The sequence below is a fragment of the Dioscorea cayenensis genome, chromosome 16, assembly GCF_009730915.1.
Source record: "Dioscorea cayenensis subsp. rotundata cultivar TDr96_F1 chromosome 16, TDr96_F1_v2_PseudoChromosome.rev07_lg8_w22 25.fasta, whole genome shotgun sequence".
Classification (NCBI taxonomy): Eukaryota; Viridiplantae; Streptophyta; class Magnoliopsida; order Dioscoreales; family Dioscoreaceae; genus Dioscorea; species Dioscorea cayenensis.
Window position 1 is genome coordinate 17,930,794 of NC_052486.1, and position 23,422 is coordinate 17,954,215.

Consider the following 23,422-nt stretch of genomic DNA (forward strand, 5'->3'; position numbering starts at 1 on the left):
TTAAAACAGAATTCCCACAAAGGACTGAGAAATAAATTATAATTTAAAAGATTGGAATTCAAAATTTTCAATTACAAACAATGGTAGTTAATAGTGGGCTGAAAAGGATTTGTTAGCATTGTTTTTATATTTTTCTTTTCTTAAATTGCCCATTAATATTCGCAACTATTATCAAACAAATAAATCACGGCCGTTGATTCTTCTTTCCACTCTGCTTCCGGGAATTCGTTCCGTAAGTCTGGAACTGAGAACTCGAGAAACGGATCCAAGGTCGGAAGCAAAGCTTGGAACATTTTTCTCCATAGATCCAGCAATGGCGGAAGACAAGGTTCCGGAGATCTCTCCTCCGACGATCAGAGCTCATATCACCCATGTTATCTTCGATATGGATGGGCTTCTCCTCGGTGACTTCTTCTATCTTTTCCATTCAATTAGCTTTTGTTGATTCATGGCATGATGTTTGGCTCAAATTTTACGGGAAAAAAATTTTGACATTAAAGGATTGATTTTGTTGGGATTTTGATTGAATTTAAGGTGGAATTAAACCTAAATGGGAGCTTTGGAGGATTTTAATAATTTATTTTTCTTTCTTCTGATTTGTATTGATTTAATTCACTAGCTCGTCTTTCCATTTTGTTAGTTTTTAGCTTGATGAATTATTGGATGGAGATAAAAGGATTGCGATAAACTTGATTAGTGCTTTATCTACTTTTTTTCAAAAGCTTGATTAGTGATTTTGGAGAGAACAAGGAATGAGATTTTGTTTTTTGTTAGTGAGCTCAAATTTAAAGGAATAGCGATGCATTTGGTTATTAAAAAGTGAGCTTGGGTAAATGCATTGGAGATTTTTGTGCTTTTATGTGGACTTTGGTATGGTTTTGGTGCATTCATGAGGTTTCTGCTCCTTTGTACTGCAAATTGGTGTTGAATGGAAGAAGGGATTTTTAATGGATGCCCTGAAATTTGTGTGCAGACACTGAGAAGTTCTACACTGAGGTCCAGGAGAATATCCTGGCAAGATTCGGGAAGACTTTTGACTGGTCTCTTAAGGCAAAGATGATGGGGAAGAAGGCGATTGAGTCGGCCCGGGTGTTCGTGGAGGAGATGGGCCTTACGGAGTTTTTGACACCAGAAGGGTTCCTTGAGGAGAGGGAGGCGATGTTGCAAGAGCTTTTCCCCACCGCAGAGATCATGCCGGGTAAGCATTGGCATTGCAGTCAAACTTTTGTTCCAGTGTATATAAGACAGCTATAGATGGTTCTCTTGTCTTTATCAAGAATTGGACAAGAAAAGAATTCCTGAATCTCAGTGCTTCTAACCGATAATTAAAACTTTTAGGCACATCTACTTGCTGCAAATTAAATGATATATAGTTGTTTGTAGGAAGTGTATGCTAGAGGAGGCATTGGTGAAATCCCTCTACTGACAAGTATATGGCAACATACCTTCATATGCTTGTTGTTCTCGGCTGTTGTTTCTCACGATGATAAATTCCTAAAATTGTCGGGTATCTAATTGGTGCTTCTGTTCCTGATGTGCATATAGAAATGGTCACTCATGTCATGTGGTCAGAAATTGGAATAAAAAAATATTTAATGGAAGGCAAATCAGTTCAATTAGCTTAGTTGAGAAACTTATTCATATTAATGCTCATTCTTTCACTAGATTGCCGAGGCAACACTATCTTTGAGGATAATCTGTTAAGTTCTTATCTGGAACTTTGGTCTTGATCTTTTCATGATAAAGACCTCCATTGCATCGAGAATAACATGCAGGCAACTCTCATATGCTTTGAATTTCTTGAGCTTGATATATCAGATAGAGTTTATTTGCTTGATTACTAAGTTCTATGTATTTAGAAAATAAATATGATTAATAGTTCATGTCGTGATTGAAATTCTATTCCTATTACATTATGTAAAAACTATGAAAATTGTATTCATATTACAGGTGTCAAACGATTGATCAGTCACCTTCATACAAATGGAATACCAATATGTGTGGCAACTGGGTAATACTCAAGTTCAGATGTCTTGAAATTTTGATATGATTGTGCATCCTTCTGCTGATACTTTGTAATTAAGACATCAGTTTTCATGGATTGGTTTCACAGGTCCCATACACCACATTTCAAACTGAAGACTCAAAACCATAGTGAAATTTTCTCTATAATGCATCATGTGGTTACTGGCGATGATCCTGATGTGAAGAAAGGCAAGCCATCTCCTGATGTATTCCTTGCTGCAGCTAGAAGATTTGAGGTCACGATTTAAATCCTACGTTCTTAATAATAATTTGTCTAATTTATTCAGTCCCAATCTTTATTTGTTCATATAATTCCTGCAACCAGGGTACTGTTGATCCACGCAATGTTTTAGTTTTTGAAGATGCACCATCAGGAGTTGCTGCAGCTAAGAATGCAGGAATGTAAGTAGATACTATCCATTTCTTCCTTGCATCTACATTATCAATAATTATACATATTGCTGTGCTAAAACTTGTCAGTTGTGATAATTCTGAAAATTTTTCACTGTCCTCTACTTATAACAGGTCAGTAGTCATGGTCCCGGATTCAAGATTGGATGCTTCTCATCACAAAGAAGCTGATCAGGTTCTCAGTTCTCTGCTGGACTTTTCACCGATTGAATGGGACCTTCCTCCCTTCTGATATGACTTAGCATGTTTCATCCAATTCATTCTTGCTGCCACTGCTGCTACAGAATTTGTTAAGTTGCAGCAATTTATTATTATCATTATCATTTTTATTACATGAGAATTGAATCTTTATTCATGGTTCTAGTTTTTGCAGTCATTCTATCACTCAAGTGGAGACTTGGTATTTGCCCTGTGTCAAAGTATCTTTTTAATTCTTTCTTTCGTTACATGAGGTTGTTACTGAGGTGGGCCGCCATTTGCTCACAAGCAACCGAATTTAAATGGGCCTGGCAATTCTTGGTGGTGGATTTAACTTGCCATCAGTTAAGTAATTGTGTAAAAATGTTTAATAGAAAACACAACCAGGTTTGTTTTAAGCTTTATAGGATAGTATGAATAAAATGGATCTTTATAAGACTCAAATGTGATAGCAAAGTGTAGTTTGGAGTTTCTAGGACATCATACTAACTTAGGCGATCATGATGGGAGGACAGTTTAGCATGGAGTTTGTCTAAGCGGTGTGCTTTTACTCACTTTTTTCTGTGGGAAATTCAGTGTTATTTGTTTTGTTTTTTTTGGTTTCTTCTTTCCATGTTGTTGTATTTTTGCTCTGTTGTATTTGTAGTTTGTCAGCCTCCATTTTTAATGGATTGCTTTATTATACTTTCTTTTGGAATTGTGTTGTATAATTAGAGTACGAAATATGGTTTATGCATAAAAAAAAAGAAAAAAAGGGTTTATTTATTACGGAATTTATATTTGACATGTTGTTAGCCCTATTTCTAATTCTTATTTTTAACTTATAATAAATTTATAATAATTGGTATTATTAATTGAAAAGCTAATGGGTTTAAATTTCAATTAGTCAAGTTAGGTGGCTCAAATTATGACATGGGAAATATGACTTTATCAAAACATGGGAAATATGACCCTAAATTCGGTCATAAGTTTGTGCCAGCTTTCCACCCACGAAAAGAAGTGCAATATGGCCATAAAAAAGGAAGGCATTTATCATGATTTGATTTTTGATTTTTGATATCTGAATATTTCCACAGACTCCCTCCATGATTTATAAGATGAATTTGTCTTAAAAAGCTTAAAACATTTTTTTTTTTAATTATAAGCATGACATATAACTTTTTTTAATCATAACTATAATTGTCACAAAATTTTAAAGATTAAAGATATTATTTAATTTTAATGAATGAAGTAATAATTTTATGCTGTCCAGGTCAACCTTTATAAAGGTTGTTGTTAAAATTTTTAAATATATATATAATATTAAAATAAATAAAATATAAAACAACCCAATAACATAAATTTATAATTTTATTTAATTTTTTTTAAAGTAAATAAACCACAATCATAAGAAAAAAAGGAAGGACAAACCGAACAAACAAGGCAACCTACAAAGGGCAAAGATGGAACAGACCGAAGAAACAAAAGACAAAAAGAATCACTAGGGGTGCTCCTATAATAGAAAATAGATCACACAAACCCTAGAGAAAGAGACCTCTAGGGAAGGACAACACTAGCAACAATTAGAACTCACCAGGATTCGCGGAGGAGAGAAACTCAAGGCTACGCTTGACCTTTGCCATTGGCTCCTCCAATCTTGTCTTCTGCAAATCAGGAGTTGCAGATAACCACAGAAGAAGTATAGGGTCAATTTTAACAATAATGGAAACAGTCGGAAGACAGTTATAAGAAAAAATGCCTGCATTTATTTCAAGCCAAATGTTCCAGGTAATTGCACGCATAAGCAGGTCCTAGTGAAAAATAAGTGTCCTTCTAATGTTTTTCCTCTAAGCCCCCCACAAGTCACTAAGTGACCTAGGGACACTCCTAAGGCCCAAGAGTTGGCCAAAAAAATTCCAAATGTGGGATGTCACAGGGCATTGGATAAGGAGGTGATCAGCCAACTCGACGTTAGCTTGACACATAACACATATGATGGAATGTAGGCGGTTACAACTGCGCATAGGTAAATTTTCTAAAGTTAAGATTTTATTCCCTCGTGCCAACCAGTTAAACAAGTTAATCTTCTTTGGCATTTCCCTTTGAGAATAGTGGAAGTCCAACCATATCTAACCCACCATCATTCAGGAAGTAACAGAAGGATTTAACCATGAAAATGCCGTTTGTCGATAATTCCATCGTTTTTCACCTCTCACCAATTCGAGATTCGAATCGATTTGGTCTATCAGATTGCGAGCAGCAGAGAAATCTCCAAGCGAAACATGTGGATTTCTACCAGCCAAATCTTTGATGGTGCCTTCCTTGTGCTACGCTAATTGGAAAAGATCTGCCCAAATATCCGCCGGTGCACGTCCTTCCACCCAATTATCGAGCCAAAACAAAGTGGAGGCCCCATCACGAACGATAGAAATTAGGTTTTTCCTGAAGGCCGGCAAAACATGGAGAATACCATTTCAGAAGAACGATCTTCTAGAGCAATGTTTGTGGAATAAGTTCCAAGAAAGAAAGTTCCGAAAGTAATTTGCACGGAGGATTAATTCTCCACACCACTACCTCTCATTGATAATTTTCCACCACCATTTGCTAAGCAAGGCATTATTAAAGGTGATCAAATTTAGAATCCCTTATCCACCTTGTTCTCTTGATTTGCAAAGCCTCGACCATCTGACCAGTCTCATCTTCGAGTGATGGCCATCTGGGCCTGACCAGAGAAACTCTCTTCTATTTTTATCAATATTTCTAATTACCTAACAGGGTAGCTAATAAATAGACATCCAGTATGTTGGGATAGCAGATAGTACTGAATTCAGGAGAGCTAGTCGTCCATCCAGAGAAAGCAATTTGGATTTCCAAGCTGCTAACCTATTTCGGATTTTGCTTATTAGGATGTCCCAATCTTGTCTTCTTGGGCGACAACCCAAAATTGGAACTCCCAGGTATATATACCAGAGGCAAGGTGTTCGTAATACAGTGCAAGGTGCTAGCCATGTAGGCGGGGGGCTCTAGATTTTTCTGGTTAGAGTACAAACAAGTTTTGCTAAAGTTGGCTTTGAGTCCTGAGAGGCCCTCGAATAAAAATAGGATTAGCTTGCTTATACACAGATCCTCCCCTTCCCCAGTCATCATAACAATAAGGTCGTCAGCAAATTGGAGGTGACATATTTTTCTGATTTTTATTAAAAAATCTAAATAATAAAATAAATAAAAGATGATATTTTTAATAAACGATTCAGAAGTTCTCTTGCTTGCATGGATGTATATATAAATAATCAAAATCACAAAATAAGATAAAATCTTCATTTATATATTTTACGTTAAATCCAAAATTTTAAAAAAAAATAATTTGTAACATGCCCCCAACTTAATTTGTGTTTGCAATCGAAATATGTTGGATTTGTGCACAAAATGACAGAATGGCACCCAGATTTAATAATGAAAGAAAGAAATTCAAAGATATTTGATGACATTGATCAAGACGTTCATAGTACTCCTTATAAATAAGTCTGCCTCATATGTTGATATTAGTAAGAAAACAAACATTCTCATTAAAGATCGATGAGCAAACAAAAGACAGCACACTAGATTCTACACAGATAAGGAGATGCATCACAAAGATCTATACCCTTGTCTATTTGGTACAGAAAATGACAATATTATTATTATTATTATTATTATTATTATTATTATTATTATTATTATTATTATTATGAATATAAAAAATGCATATAATATTAAAATATATAAATAAAATAAAATAATTTCATTTTTAAAAATGTCCTTTTGCTATTTGGAGATGATTAATGTAAAATTGATTTTTTAACTTGTTGGTACTAGAGGTGGGCACGGGCCGGTTAACCGGGCCCGCCGGGCCCGGTTCACCGGAAGCCGGACCTGGAACCGGCCCGTGCTACAAGGAGACCCGCTGGGCCTGGTTGACCCGGCAGGCCCGCCGGGTACGGTTCATTCACAGAATGAACCGGACCCCGGCTTATCACAGAACCCGCCGGGTCCGGGCCAGGCCCGTTTGACCCGGCGGGTTTTTGTAAATAACAAAAAATTGCCATGGATGGGGTTTGAACCTAGGACCTCACACTTGCCCGTTTGGTATGATGTAAAGTTGTTACTTTCCCTGCAAAGTAAGAGGGGTGAATCTATTTCAAGCGTTTGGTTCTTAAAAATAGTATGGTCTCCTTGTAATCACTTTCCACTTGACTAGGGAAAGTGATTCACAGGGGGAGTGGTGTGAAAGTGTTTACACCGTTGGATGGGAAAGTTTGGTAATTGTCAAATTACCAAACTACCCTTTATTACATAAAACCCTTTCTCGTTTGTTTTGTCTTTTGAAAAAAACCCTAACGCGATCATATTTCCAATTCGAGGAGAGTTGTCGCTTCTTCCGAATCGGAGAAATCCCGGTAATATTTTTTTCTCAAGTTTGTTAGATTATTTTTGTGTTAAATTTTTTTGTTAAATTTTTTTCTTGGTGTAAAATTCATATTTTTAAATGGATCAAAGATAAATAAATTTCATATTTGTTTGGATAAAATTTTTTTATTGGAGAATTTTTTTGTTTTGATTAAATCAAATCTATGTTGAAATAATAATCCAACATGATAAGATAAGAACTTGATACATATATATTTTTACTTGTCCACGATTGTTTTAATTCCCACGTAAAAAAATTGTTCCAGTATTTGTAGTGAATCAAAGTTTTTTTAAAAATATATGAGATATATAAATAAATATTAAGTAGAAGCATTCAAATCAAAATATTAATTCCTTAGTTTAACAATATTATTTCTTGTCTCTTTTATCATGTTTTGCATAACATATATTTTTATTTTTATGGGAATTGAAACAAATAAAATTGTATGATGGACAATTAGGAACACATGGTGGTTTAAATCTATATTTTTTTTAGTGTGATAAAAAAACATAAAAACCCCATTTGATTTTTTTTTTTTTAATTTATGAAGAATAGGTTAATTATTATTTGGACTAAGTTAATAATATTATTAGAGTTGAATAAAAACCCAAATTTAGTAACTATAATAACTAAGGGCAAAAATGAGAATAAACCTAATTTTACATTGAAAACAAGTTCATATCAAACGTGGGAATTAAGTTTGCATGCAAAGTAATTACAATTTTGATTGGGATAACCAAACGTTGTAATGTTATTTTGCAGGTAAAGTAATTGCATGCAAAGTCTTTCCCTGCAAAGACTTTACATGCAATTACTTTCCCTGCAAAATGCCAAACAGGCCCTAGAGAAAATAACATTAACCAATTGGCCTACAAATTTTTCTTGTTTTAGTATAAAACATAAATAAATATAAAGAAGTTGCAAAATATTTTTTAAAACAACAAAAAATTTAAAATAATTTATAATAATAACTTAAAAATTTTTAAGACATATCAAAATAATTTTAAAAAAGATAAAAAAAAGCTACATTTTTAATTTATTTATCTATCAAATTAAATTATTAGCACACCTTTTTAAGTGCAACAAAATGTATATATCAAGTAGTATTCTTATTTTAAATTAAAGTTATCATCAACTTATTTATTTATTATAATTAGGGTTGGCTCTAGATTTCACTTTGGTCTCTAACTATAGGGTTATTATTGTGCTTTATCATGTTGTCATTGAAAAAAATTACAAATCAAAAATAATATGGTGTTAACTATTATTCAAAGATATTCTTTTTTACTAATATATTTTTTTATAAATTGATATACATAATTTAAAAAAACAATTTTTTTGTAATTTTTATTTTTTTATTTTTATAAATTGAAACAAAATAATCTAATATATATGTGATAATAAGAGTGCGCTTATTTAAGAGAATTTAAGAGTGATACGATATGTAGGGACTCGATGCTTTATAAGTTAAAAAGACGATTAACAAAAATAATTATTTTTTTAAAAAAATATATATGAAAAATTTATTGTTTGATAATTTGATATTTTTACTAATTGATTTTTTTATAATTTTTTTAAATTTATTATATAGTTTCTTAATTTTTTTATAAATTAAATATATATGTAAAAATATTTTTGATCTATATCCTACATCTATCTATATATAATTTTTTTCCAATAAATATTTAAAAGCAAATTGAAATCTCAAGTGGTTGGGTTTTTGCTATCCAAGTTCAAGATCATGGGTTCAAATCCCATGGGTCACGGGTCGGGAAAACTCCGAACCCGTGCTAGCCCGATCTGATATGGGCGGTTCACGAGTCGATTGAACCGCGGGCGGGCGGTTTTCCGGACGGCCCGTGCCCACCTCTAATTGGTACTGGATCCCTCATATAATTAAGATGTTCATTGCAGAAATTATCAGATATTAAATCTCAAATCTCACACAAAGTGAAGGTTGCTGAGCTTGCTTGCGCTTGTCAAATCTGGCTTCAGTCCATTATACATCTTCATCCATTACTTTTCCAATACGGACTTCATGTGTCATACAATACTTTTAATAGCTAGATTTAACTACTTCTTTTGTTCCTTCCTTTTATATTTATTAAGTTCTTTTTAAGCTTTATTTTTTTTGCCACTTTTGTATTTTTATCTTTTATTATTTTTATCCTTTGCAACAATTGGAATAAAATTTATCAGTTTTTATTTTTTAACTACAATTTTAATCGTCTTTTCAATATATATATATATATGATCTATTTTTTTCTCAAATAAACATAAGTAATAGAAAGGAAGTCGTTGAATCCTGTTCATTGAAAATATGTATAACATATAGCAAATATCCGTATCTGTATTGAAAAGTAATAAACATAGATAAAATAGATTGGAGCTGGACCCATGCATGTCATACTTTGTAAGAAAAAAAAATTAAAAAAGAAAAATGATATCATACCCCACACCTCAGCAAGCAATCCCTTTCCACTTGGTCATCAACGTCAACTGATTGATTACGAATGGATTTAATGTAGAATACTGAGAATGGATAATTATGAGGAGAGGAAGAAGAATTCAAGAAGACCGGACCACATGAAAAAAATATATGGTTCATACCAATGGACAAGAGAAAAACATCACGTGAAATTGGGTATAGATGTTGGCCAGGCACCATGGCAGCACGTGACTTCTTCCACTCAGCCCTCTTGCAAAACTACAATACTCACGTGAACCCCAAGTCTCAAAACAGCGACTCAGTCGTTTGTCCCACCAATCATATTATGCCCTTCATTTCCCATCCCCTAACATAAATCTCTCTCTCTCTCTCTCTCTCTCTCTCTCTCTCTCTCTCTCTATATATATATATATATATATATATTTATATATATATAAATATATATATACATATGTTATTGTTTTTGTTCCGCCCATTGATTTTGTGGGTGGAGATATGGCTCAAGAAGTATATAATTTTTTTTTTTAAAAATAGATAAATCATTTGGCGATCACATTAAAAGAAAATGAGAACATATAGGGACTCAAAGGCCCAGCTCACTAAAGGTGACATTGACGAGAAAAAACAAACAATAAAAAAAACAATACAGATGGAGGAAGCCCCATTAAAAAAAAAAATCAACAAAAAAAAAAGAACAAACAGAATGAATACTACAATAAAATACAAAAAAAATACACAAAACCCGGAAGTCTAAAAAAATTAAACTTATATCAATATATGTATTTTTTTGGCACACAAATTTTAATATAAAATTATTTATTTAAATGATTCAAATTTTTATCATTCTAACTAATTATTAATAGTGACATTATTATATGTATATAAAAATTATTATTATTATTATTATTATTATTATTTAAAACTTGAAATTAATTGAATTTATAAGTCACATATCTAACTCACACATATGGCCCACTTTCAATGACACATGGACATCTTCCGTAGTGGAGTTAGATTTACATGGCGAGTTGCTCCATCCACATCTTCAATAGCTTTCTCATTCGTCTATTATTATTATTATTATTATTATTATTTGAAATATTGGTGTAATTGTTTATAATAATTGATTTGAGTCTCATGCAATAAATAGATGAGAAGCTTATGAGGATTTTTTTTAAGCTATTTTTTTACATCGCTGTCTTGCCTCTTGTAATAAATAGATGAGAAGTTTATAATTATTAAAAATGAATTTTACGTTATTATTTTCACTCTGAAGAGCATTGGGAAAGTTCAACCACTTTCATGCTTCTTTAATTGCTCATAAATAATTCAAATAAAATTATTATATCGTCATTGAATACATATGAACAACCACTATTATGGTTGTGGTTGGAGATATTTTGCTTCCATGCAAGTTTTGACTTTCTTGTCCCAATGGACCACAATTTTGTGTCATTCATTTATTTTTTTTTAATAATTTAATAAATATTATTTTTAAATGAAAAACATTGATCAGCATAAGACTTTTGATCGTGAACGTGCTGTATTTTTGTGTTTGTGTTTAAAACTTACTAAAATAGAGTGTTATTCCTCATCATCACATATCAAATAAAAACATGCTTTTTTTTAGTCTTTGAACTAAATAATGTTTTATTTGATTATTCCTCTATCTGATACACCAACTCACAATAATGTGACATAAGTGATATGCCAACTCACAATAATGTGACACATGTGTGACACATCAACTACTATATATGTTAATGTAAAGGATCAAAACAAACATATCTAGCTAGTTAGTTTAGTGGTTAGAATGGATATATTTTTAATTAAAACATAAAAAAAAAATGTAGTGATTTGAATTTAGTATTTTTATGGAAAACATTATTGGACTTTATAAAATAAGTGAAGGTTGGTGCAAGAAGTCTTTATCAATTGTACTAGATCTCTTCAGAATGATATTAAATTGAATTTCTTTGATGTAGATAATTTATATACTAGACTTGCATTCATGAGGAATAAAGACAATGAAATCTCTCGATCTAAAATCTATATATGTATGGATAAAAAGGCAGAGAGACATCCTCATTTTAAATAATGCTAAAATAAGCAACAAGGACTCCTAACATTAAAGTGTGAGCATGAGAAGTTTTTCATAGACAAAATCTAAAATAATTGGATATCATCTATATCCAAATTAAAATACAATTTCACTGAGTAAATGTGTGTAGATATGAAATTAACTAAGAATGATGTGACATTTTAACAATTTCATCAATTCATCCCCACACGTGAAGGCCATAAAAGATGTATTTTGGACTTATATATATCTATATACACACAAACAAATATATATATATATATATATATATTTGAACTTGCTTTTATGTGGTCTGCATGCTTGCTTATATATATATATATATAGCCGGCCCACATTTTTTTTATCTTAATAATCCAAAATCATGCTATCTTCCATGTTCATCATTCTCTCAAAATCCAATATATTCGTTATTGTATAACTGAATAACATAAAGTTAGACGATAATTTCTCTTTAAAAATCTTATTACTTTAATCATTTTCAAATACAACAGTACTTGCCATTGACTTAACATATAATGATATGTATATTAGCTAGAGATAATAAATTCACATCAGACAAAGGTAAAAGAAATGGTTGACACATATAGTGATGAAGCCCATATGAAAAAATTAAAAGACATAAATAATATTGATTTCTCACACCCATTAATTCCAAGAAACAAAAGTAAACATAAATATATATATATACACACACACAACACGTATTGCATGCATATATATATAGTCCCAGTTATTGCATGCATATATATATCAGATATATATATATATACACATGCTATATATGAAGCGCAATGCAGATAGAAAATTAAGAATGAAATTAAGCAACACAAAACTAAACAATATATTCAACTTCTCCGGCAAATCAAGCTTCGCGAACCTCGAAGATATTACGGCTCTTGACGACGATATCATACATATGAACAGACTTGAGCTTGGAGAAATCACTGGGAACTGAAATAAGATGAACAGATGAGTGTTTGTGGAACTGAAGGAGCTGTGAATCACTCCTATACCTTTCCCATCCAAGCTCAGCAAGCTTGGTCTCTAGCATCTCATAAGAAGTTATCACTTGATCACTTGGAACATGAAATAAAACCTTCTTTTTCCCATTGCTTGGTTCTCCTCCAGGGTTTTCCACAAGCCTCACAACACCATTCTTGAACACCCAAACTCCTGACATTAATTACTCTAATCCTTTTCTTTCAACAAATTTGTATATATATATATGGATGAATGAGTGTGTAGGCTTAGTATATATTTGGATATGAAGGAGAGAGAGAGAGAGAGATAGAGAGAGAGAAGAGAATGTCTTGAGGGAGAGAGGAAGAGAAGGGGGGGTTATATAGGCGGGTGAAAGGGAGGAGAGACAGCTAGAGAGGAAAACAAATTAAGGGTAGGAGAATAGGGTATATGGTAAGGGGTTCTTGGGGTACCCTAATACAAGAATGTCCTGTGGGGTCATTTTTGGACATGATAATTGATGAGTTTGGCTTCTCTGTGGACCATGGACCCAATTAGGAAGTGGGAATCTTTTAAGTTGATTTTAATATTTCCTGTCACACTCGTTGTTGGATAGAGAGTTTGATATGTTTGTTTTTCTCCATCTTCTTGGGAGAGGATATATGTATATATATACCGCCACTCTTGTACACTAATATACACTAAATTAGAAGTATGTTTATATAGAGAGAGTTAATGAAGACCAAAATTCATGTTTTAGTTTAAGGTCTTTCTTAATCTATTATGAAGAAACATTTTCTTCATTATATATACCAAATCAAAAGTATGAATTATCTATTCCTAAGAGACCACTATCAATAGAAAACATAATTATATAGGTACCAAGAAATTGCCTCCTTAATTTTATTGTATGATATTTAATTCTTTTAAAGTTTGAACGGAGTTAATTATAATTTTTTTTATTTTTAATGTTTTTAATGTTTTGGTAGAGATGAAATTCATCATTAATTCTTGTGCCGGCTAGTGGAGAACATGTGGATGAAAATGGTTGGTCCAGAAAAAGAAACTAAACTAAACTAAACTTTGTCTACCATCCACTAAAAAAACAAAAAAATAAAAAAATATTTAAGTATATATGGACCACTAATGGAAATAGCAAACAAAAACACTTGTAATTGCACTCCTCCCTCTCACACTCTGATGTGAGCTCTATTTTGGGACCATGGCTCACTTCCAATCATATAATAATTCCTCATTCGCTTGATGAACTGACATATCAATTACAAATTAATCATTCTTGCTAATAGTAATAAACTAATAATGATGGAGATGGATTCTATGTAACGGTTAAGCTCATTACACGAACATGGTTATATGCACAATATAGTATACTTTTTCCATCACCTGCTAAATGATTTATTAAAATTATCACCAAACATGGTACACTTAGTAGGACCTATAAAGATTTTACAAAGTACCAAATCAGTGCAAAGTATCACCCCTACAACAAAGCAGTCCTGGAGATTCAAATCCTCAAGATCTAATAAAATAAAATAAAATAAAATAAAAATATTAATAATAGAATAAACAATCAATGCAAAATCTTCAGAACTCTAATCTAACAACTTCTGCTCACCCAATGAAACGATAGTAACACAGATTAATAAGATGCAAAGAACACAATTAACAGCCGCAAAACTTCTTGTTGATTCAACCATTTTATATTACATAAATTCAGTGTCTATATAGAGATTCTCATTTTTCACTTCCTCGTGGATAAACCTACGGGTATATATATATATATATATATATATAAGTTCTTATTCTGTCTCAATGAATAACAAGCCTACTGATAAACACGGCAAATTTGGCTATCTTACATGATTCTTCATCCTTGTTAGACAGGCAAAAGAATTGACTCTCTAATTAAACAATAATAGAAACAAACACATGAGAAGAGGGGATTCTCAATTTTGGAACCAACTTAGTTTTCCTCAAGGTTCCTGATTCCTTGCAGTTAAAGTTTGTCAGATTGGGAGTTGTTTTCTCTGCTCTCCTTTGAGAGACCCCTTGTGCATTGTATAGAGCTTACCACACGTCGCGTAGATACCTTCCTTCCATTTGGAGACTCTTGATCATGCTTTCAGCCTTTGAGCTATCGAGAGATCCCTTAAAGATATAAATACAAGGCATGAGTTTAGAAACATGGAAATATTTCAGAATTTGGTCATGTGTAGTTTTACTTTTAGTATCTACCTGCTCTTGGGCTATAGTATGAAGGACACGATGAACATCTCTAGCCATACCCTTAGCATCACCACACACATAAAGATAACCACCTTTAGAGATGATGTCCCACAATTCAGATGCCTACCAAAAGAAAATTCAAAGGAATGATATCAAGGATTAGTATGAAGTCGAATTAGGGTTATAAAGGTAATCAACAATGTATTTCATCTAACCTTCTGGATCATCTTATGCTGCACATACTCTTTGGTTGGCCCTTCCCGAGAGAATGCCACAACAAGCTCAGAGAGTGCACCAGCTTCAACAAAATTATTCAGCTCATCCTCATAGATGAAGTCCTGCACATAGCAATTCAGGAAAATTATACAAAAGCTTTAAGGAAGAGCAAGTAACAAAAGCAATTTTCATAATTCTTGATTTTGAAGAGTGCCCATCAATGATATCAATGCTTACCATTTTTCGGTTCCTGCAGCCAAAGAAAAGAATGGCATGTCCAAGTGAAGTTCCAGACTCCTTCAGTGCAAGTCTTTCCTGAGAGGGCACATAGAAGAGGATCTCTTAAGACTTGAAAGTCATGGAAATACTTCCAGATATACCATGCTCTGTTTTGTAACAGACCTGTAAGAAGCCCCTGAAAGGTGCCAGCCCCGTACCAGGTCCAATCATGACAATTGGTACAGTTGTATCCGCAGGAAGTTTGAAATTTGACTGTCTCACAAAAATGGGAGCCCAGCTGCATTCTTGGCTTTCCTCCAAGGGAACAGAATGCTGTGAAAATTTTCAATTTGAGGCCAGGTTTTGGGGGAAAAATTGTTCTATCAAAGAAGGCTTGAAAACAGATCACATGTATAATGTAAAGCAGTTTAAAATAAGTACTCGGCTAAAGCACTTCCACCTATATTTAGAATATAGAGATGTGCAAATCACACTTAGACCTACATTATAAGATTAAATCAATTATTAAACCAATTAAGATGCAAATGGATTCAAATATTAGAGAAACATTTACTAGTAACAATTCAAAACATTGTGGGAGAAATATATGGAGTTAAAATCGAACTGGCTGATGAGTGCGGTACCAAACTTTGTCATGTGGCTCCACTTCAAAATAATAAGAGTCAATGGTACAGCACTCCAAATGAAAACTATACCTTCATCCAAGTTGAACAGACTCCTTTGTGTATCCTTCCCGTGGGAGTTGGCCCATACACCAATGCGCATGTGACATGAATTCTATTAGGTGCCATTCTAACAAAGAAGGATCATAAACAGAGTTAGAAATAAGAGAGAAAGAGAGACGCGCGCGCGCACGCACACACGCACACACACACACACACACACACAGAGAGAGAGAGAGAGAGAGAGACCTTGGTGAAGAAGATATAGAATAATATCTGGGCTGCAAGCGAGGTGCAATTGCTGCAAAGAAAACACCTAGTGGAGGCTTTGCTGAAGGAAATTCAGCCATAACTTCCAGGAGGCTCCTTTGGCTCGCAACAATCCATTGAGAATATTCATCCTGAAGCGAAATCATGCACATGAAAATTAAAGCTTCCTTAGCAACATAGAACATATCTTATAGCTCAGAATGTTAGGTAAACATGTTAGTGTATGATATATATATACCTTCCCAGCAGGAGAAGCCAAAAACCTTAATCTTTCAGCTTCACTGGGCTCAGAAGCATGAGCAGCTAAAGCAAGCAAAGCAGCCTGAGAACAAATCATGCAAAAGGAATTACAGCCATAAGTTGACAATGTGTGAAAGTATCATAAATAAGGACAGCCAACGAAGAAAATATACTATCACAAGTTAATAACACGTGAAGGCGTGGGAAAGAATGATAGCCACAGAAAATGATATTTAAAAAGATAACCTTCTTAGGTGAATTCAGAAGATCAGCATATCGCGTAAGTGCGGTTCTCAAAGTGCATGGAGATGGGAAAGGAGGCGCAAGTGATCCACCACAAAGTGGTGTGCCATCTTCCTTGTCAGCATGAATGGTGAAGCAAGTGTCTGATGAACAGCCTAATAACCTTTCTGCCTCTTCCACAGTCTCAATACAGTTCTCAGAGAATACACCAACATGATCTCCTGTCTCATACCTGCCAACAGAAACCTTCAAAATGAGAAACCACAAGACAAGAATTGCAATAATTGTCATAGGAGTGGAATGCAATTGTTGCCGCAATAAGATAAGTGGCAATTGACCAATCTAGTAATCTTCACAGACGATAGTCTACTAGAAAAAATGCCCATCTCCATCCTTTGCAAAGTGATTCTGTAATCATAAATTTTACTCGAAGAGAAAGACATGCGTCCTTTTACAACAAAAAACAGAACACATTAAATGCATCAGATTGCCTAAAATTATGCTACATCTTGAAGATATTTTTTGCTTTAAAACAACGAAGTTGTGTTTTAGGTCCATCAGAAATGGAGTACAAAATCCAGTGCAGGCCATGTCTCAGCCCAGCCAACATAGGATTAAGTTTGCCTGATTAAGCTTAAATCAGGTCTACTTAGCACCAATTAGGTGAATTGAGAGAGTGAAGCCATCATTCCCAATCCAACAATTCTTGGAAAACAGGGATGCCTGGATGAGTATAAATGACAAACATTACTAAATTACAACTTCATCCAAGAGAAACAGGAGAAACATTGAGTGTTACTTATTTGTATGATGTGTACGAGGTGATGAAAATAAAAGGTTCTTAGGAACATAAATCAGGAAAACCTGCCATCAAATGTCCAATAGATCTTAACTGGAAATTATTGAAATTATCAGTCAAAAAACCCATACATCCAAGTTTATGAACCAATTGAACAGAATTATCTAAAATGGCCAAAAAAGTGGGGACAATTAACAACACTCAAAAGTGAACTACAAGAATGTTATATGAAACATTTTGCTTGATAATTGTAGGATAGAGTGTGCAGACACAACAAATTTGTTTATGGGGAAAACAATATTAGAGTTCAAAGACCAACATGAATCTCAATAGAAAGCCTTGTATGAAAACAATCCCATGATTAAGTTATGCATGAATCATCAATCAAAAAGAAAAAAAAATGCAAATTTTGTTCGTTAGAACCAATTTCAATTTCTAGAAAATGAAACACACAAGGAACTTACACTAGTCCAGTGTCAGAAACATCAAACTCCAGATGTATGCATGAACGATCAGAAGCTGGTTTATGAAGCTCACGCCTCACAGCAACATTAGCCCTTGACAGCCAATATACCAAGTTAGTTTGACTGATTATATATAGCTTTAGTGCTACTGTAGACATTTAATACCACAAATTTCTAGTGATAATTCAAACCTGCATGGGTGTTGAATATCATGCACAGTATGCCCATTTGCAAGGCTCCAACTCTTTTCCAAATGTGTTGCTTCTGCAGAATCAATAAGCACAACACGGTATTCAGGTATAGCAGCTGTATAAGTGGTGCCTGTGCCTGATACATCATCTTCATCCCGGAGCAACTGGTCCAATTCTGGCCAGACCAGCTCTTTCCTGAAAACACAAAAAAATCGATAACCCAGGAGCAAAAAGATAAAAATACATTTACTGGAACAACTTCCATAATTTCTGAAAAATAACAAGAAAAATTCATTATACCATGCATTAAAATCATCCTCAATGCATTGATCATCATCTCCAAGTCCAACAGGAACAAGTCGCTTCCCACCTACACTAGCAGCGGCAACAAAAGTCTTTATCACATGGCATTATCAATCAAAAGTAATAATAGGCACTAAACACATGCAAAATGTCTCAATATAAGATGAAAGACTGTCAAAATTTAACCAGTTTCCATTCTCTCAGATGACCCAGCAAAAAATTACGAAGTACAATATGAGTTTTTCACCTCAACCTCTTCTTGCAAGTCCTAGCCTCACACTTGAAATGTATGCTTCTACTCAAAAGAAAGCAACCACTGAATGGTACAGCTATTTTTTCTTTTTATTTTTATTTCTATCTTTATTTTCTGTGCCCAGTGTAAGAGCAGAATATTACTTTTAAATTGTAATCAAGAATTAAACCACAAGACGCTTCAACTTTGTAACATCCAAAATGAGATGATCAGCTATAAAGAAGGTTTACTTTGTAGTATACAAAAATTTAAAAAAGATGACAACCTAAAATGGAAAATACACCTTAAAAGAAAGTCTAAATAACCAAAAATTTTCAGATGTAGATAGACTTAAAAACCTTCAGCAACCATTATGCATATTAAGTAGTATTTCTACTGTTGGTTGTGGCTACATCAGAAGTGAGTGGAACATAAGGTTTCACATACCAGTAAAGATTTTATACCTTCCAAAATAGTGTAGAATAAAACATGAAATACTACAAAATACACACTAAATAGGATAGAACTTTGTGGATGATAATATTGTACAGTTAAAAACCTCCTTGAATAATCAATCAAAAGAAGAAAAAATGTGAGATGTTCTAGGCCCCAAATTTCTGTATTTTCTAGACATATAAGGCCAACTGAAAGTTCATTCTAAGTCAAAAATGATAACTAAAGTGTAACAAAATGAATCCTCTAATGCACAATAGAAGCATTGTCAAATGCACCAGGCACACAACGGCCATAAACAGACCTCACGATCTGAAAATCCACAAAGATTTAGCTTCGTTAGTTACTGAATTAAACAAAGCATGCGCAAATAGAAACTGATTAAACATGAATGACAAAGTTGGCTTTACGGTTTAATAAGTTTTCCCAAAAATCATCTGGCAAAAGCACATCACTCACATCTGAGGCAGAGACAACCTTCCAACAAATCCAGAAGTCAGTTTACACACACAAATGACACTTTACTGTGAGGAAAGAAACAACCCACACTTATAGAAAGACTAGTGTTCACATTTTGTGCGACGCCTATAATCTGACAAACACAAATGCCAGTTTAACCACTGAACCGCAACTTCTTAACAAGGACAAAAAAAAAAAAACTAGACCCATACTATTAGGATGAATCCTTTTCACATTTTTGCTGTCCTTTTCAATGGTACTAAATTCACTTTAGCATTATCTGATGACTTTCTAAAAATGAAAGAAGTGTCCCCCGACAAGGAAATGGTTTTTATTCATATTTTCTTCATGACCAACGCTCTAGAAATCAGACAGACATAAAAAGAACAGAAACGGGAGGTCTAGATCATATACCCTGATCCGCAAGAACTTCATCCACAACTATCGCAACCTGCATAACATTTCCAGAAACAAATATCAGTTTACAGATTGTCATCAAAAGAATGGCTTTATCTAAACATTAGATCAAGAGGCAACAAGGCAACCTTATTGAAATGTTCGTACTGCCTGTTGCCAAGTCCAAACACAGCATACTGGAGATTTGAAAGCCAAACCTCCTTCTCTTTCCCCTAAAATTAAATAATGGCAATTCATCATTATGCATATTTCCAGATCACACCGAATGATAAGAAAACAAAAGAGAGCTTAGAATAGCATCATTCCCAACCTCAGTAAACCATTTATAGAATCTGGCAGCATTGTCAGTTGGCTCACCATCTCCATACCTATTGAACCCCCAAAATTTACAAAATTTAGGGAAAGTCCTAAGCATAGTATAAAAAAATAATAAAAAAAAAAGAAAAAACCTAAACCCTTCTAACTAACGTTGCTAAGAAGAATAAAGCTATCGCCTCCTTCTTCATCTTCTCTTCATATTCATCGTCATCCGCCGCATAATCATCCTACCAACAAGTTAACAAACAGCGATTTTCAATACAGCAACCAAGATTCCACAAAATAACCAAAGGAACTCAAATAATCACGATGGAAAACGAGAGAAATCACTACCAAATCAACAACTTTGAATGTTGCCTTCTCATACCGCGCCCTTGCCTCATCCGCCAACGCCTGTTCATAAAGAAAAAAACTCAGAAAACAACGCAATTTCCTATATATATAAAAAAAATCCCCACAAAACCACAAACAATCAGAACCTTCGCAAAACCCTCGGCGGTCCCAGTCTGAGTACCAAAGAAAACAGTCACACGCTTCTTGCCATCATCGGAATCGATCTCATCAGGCTCGTCTCGAACAACAAGCGGCTTAGGAGGCTCCAACGGCTTGCTGGGCTTCCGCCCAGCCGACCATCTCCAAACAACAAGAACCAAACATCCAACCACCAGCGCACCCATCGTGGCGATAATAGCCAGAACCCTTTCCGCACCGGCCGCCTCAAGCGACACGCCATCACCGCCAGTGAGGATCGACGCCATGAGATCCACCACAGAGAGCTTCATCGTGTTCGTCTGCATCCTTCCAAGCTCCAGATCCCACAACCTCTCTCTCTCTCTCTCTCTCTCTCTCTCTCTCTCGCCCTCGCCTTCGCTTCTCGAGAGTCCCGGGGGTTGGTAGGAGACGAGGAGAGCAGCGATGGGGGTTGGGGCGTGTTTATAATGATGTGAATGGTGTCTTTTTATCTTCACCGAGAAAATCTCACCCAAAAAAAATCACCTAATAAAATAGTAGGACCCACACACAAAAGATCCATGTTAGCAATGTCCTGACTAATGTGGTGCCGTTTGTTTAGAGTTTTCATTTGCGGGTCCATTTTGATCCAACGGCCAACAACGCCCACCAAACCCCCATCAGTGAAACCACCTAACCCCTACTCTGCTACTCCTCTTCGGTTAACAGTTAAAAGTTAAAATATATATATATATATATTATGTTTAATTACAAAAATACCCTTCACTGGCTGTAATTTGGAACTCAGATCCGCCGTTTCATGAGTTTGATCCGAGACCAATTGAAGTGTGACATGTAGAATTGTCGGCATATGAGTGTGATTTGCGTGTCCGAAAGGAACACCGAAACATCGAGAACTTTTAAAGGACGTGGAGTTACATTAATGCCCTTAAGGCGTAGCTCCGCCCGTGAGATCAACGTGAACCGTTGGATGAACAGAGTTTTTGAATCAGCACGTGTGGGCAATCCTTTCGCCACGTGTCGTCTGTGCAGAGATCGGCAAATGTGCATTTCCTCACGCCACTTGGAAATTTCTCATTCATAATTACAATTATTTCATTTTAAAATTTGGTGAGTTTTCAAATATGTACCATTTTATAATATTTTGTATATTTTTTTCTCTGTTGAAGAATATTTTGATTTTATTAAAAAAAATGATATTTTGATTCTTTATATATCATTATTATAAAATAATCAATTCAGGATATAAATACAGGTAGAGAGAGTGAAATATAAAAAAAATACAAAAGAAGAGAGCATAAAAGAAAAAAAAATACAGAATATAAGTTAGTCTAAAATAATTAGGTGACTCGAAAATAATTAAAAAGACAAAAAAACAAACAGGTACTTTAAGAAAAAAAAATCACATGTTAGATTGTTGACTATGTTGATTAGGTGACATGTTAGAAATCTTCTGCTCAAATCTAAGGGACTCCCTCATAGAATCTTCATTACTAGATATGTTCATTACATAAACAAAGTGTGTTTGTATATACTTGGGGTAGGGTTTGGGCTCGGGCTTGAAGCCAAACTAGTATCGCAACAAATACCTGTTAGGATTATGCCCTCGAATGCAACGAGGATACTTATATTAGGGCATTTCATTTATATTATACATTCTTATTTAGTAGTCATTTATTTTGATGTTCATATAAATCTTATGATGGCATTATAATTGGTTTTGAATATCATAGTCCATGTATATTAAGTTAAATCTTCTACTCTTTCTGGGATAAAGAGAAGAGCACTAGAAGAGTTTGGTACTTATACACTTAAATAGTTTCCAAATCAGAGAATCTTTAATTGGGCGTTAAAAGGTTCGTAAGGATTTGTATGACATATACTTTGAGAAAGAATGCTAGTTGAACACTATGGAATAGTGGGAGCATATGTCATAAATACATCATTGGGAATTGGTGTATTCGAACATGACTCGCAACAATCCAATCACATGGGTTTTACTCTTTGACAGTCAATGATTGGGATTGTTGGTTATGATCATATGAGTGGACCTTAGACCTGAGGTATCATGATCACAATGTACTTGTGACGTCTAGTCTGTTACTAGAGTTGTTAGGCTCAGTTCACCTTTTAGTAGGGTCGACCTCGAAGTGCGACTATGTCGGGCAAGTCGCAGTTGTGAGTGATCACCAAGAAGAAATTCGTTCTCTCGGAAGTAAACAAGTCAGTATCCTAGGCGACTATAAGTATGTGAGATTAGAAGACCTTGGCCAAGATATTCAAACTAATCGTGTGGGACACGAAGGGCAATTTGGTAATCTCACCCCACTATAGTTATTTGCATATCATCGAATTCAGTGAGTTTGACAATTACCATGGCTCTCACTCGGTTGGAATACACAAACGAAAGGTTTATACACATATGGTAATCATAATCGGAAATGTTCGTAATGATCTACTCATTCGTGTTCAATTGGGCTACGACGTGGGGCCACGGGGCTGGCTAGGTGTTACCCACGTCCTTTGGTATCCTCCCATTGCCAATCGAAATGAACCTAGGGAGTCACGCTTAAAGGGATAAAAAATCAGTCTCGTTTTGAGTACAAGGGTAAAATTGTCAATTTACA

The 23,422-nt window shown here is 34.3% G+C and overlaps 3 protein-coding genes across 3 annotated transcripts; 1 reads left to right on the forward strand and 2 right to left on the reverse strand.

Moving 5' to 3' along the window:
* The first annotated feature begins 200 nt into the window (after positions 1 to 200).
* On the forward strand, positions 201 to 2,817 carry LOC120278859 ((DL)-glycerol-3-phosphatase 2-like). Its single transcript, XM_039285601.1, has 6 exons — positions 201 to 404; positions 974 to 1,198; positions 1,951 to 2,011; positions 2,114 to 2,261; positions 2,351 to 2,427; positions 2,551 to 2,817. Exons 1-6 carry the CDS (start codon positions 314 to 316, stop codon positions 2,666 to 2,668), a joined length of 720 nt encoding a protein of 239 aa, XP_039141535.1. The 5' UTR covers positions 201 to 313; the 3' UTR covers positions 2,669 to 2,817.
* Positions 2,818 to 12,238: 9,421 nt separating this feature from the next.
* LOC120279559 (flowering-promoting factor 1-like protein 3) lies at positions 12,239 to 12,903 on the reverse strand. The gene has a single exon (XM_039286480.1). It carries the CDS (start codon positions 12,788 to 12,790, stop codon positions 12,473 to 12,475), a length of 318 nt encoding a protein of 105 aa, XP_039142414.1. The 5' UTR covers positions 12,791 to 12,903; the 3' UTR covers positions 12,239 to 12,472.
* A 1,350-nt stretch (positions 12,904 to 14,253) lies between these two features.
* On the reverse strand, positions 14,254 to 21,244 carry LOC120278953 (NADPH--cytochrome P450 reductase-like). The gene is made up of 18 exons (XM_039285731.1): positions 20,804 to 21,244; positions 20,658 to 20,717; positions 20,475 to 20,551; positions 20,317 to 20,374; positions 20,135 to 20,218; positions 20,004 to 20,040; positions 18,443 to 18,512; positions 18,143 to 18,337; positions 17,952 to 18,044; positions 16,692 to 16,920; positions 16,444 to 16,527; positions 16,185 to 16,336; positions 15,969 to 16,065; positions 15,436 to 15,585; positions 15,271 to 15,348; positions 15,033 to 15,155; positions 14,827 to 14,940; positions 14,254 to 14,739 (listed from the first exon to the last, which is right to left on the reverse strand). Exons 1-18 carry the CDS (start codon positions 21,119 to 21,121, stop codon positions 14,659 to 14,661), a joined length of 2,100 nt encoding a protein of 699 aa, XP_039141665.1. The 5' UTR covers positions 21,122 to 21,244; the 3' UTR covers positions 14,254 to 14,658.
* Positions 21,245 to 23,422: the final 2,178 nt, after the last annotated feature.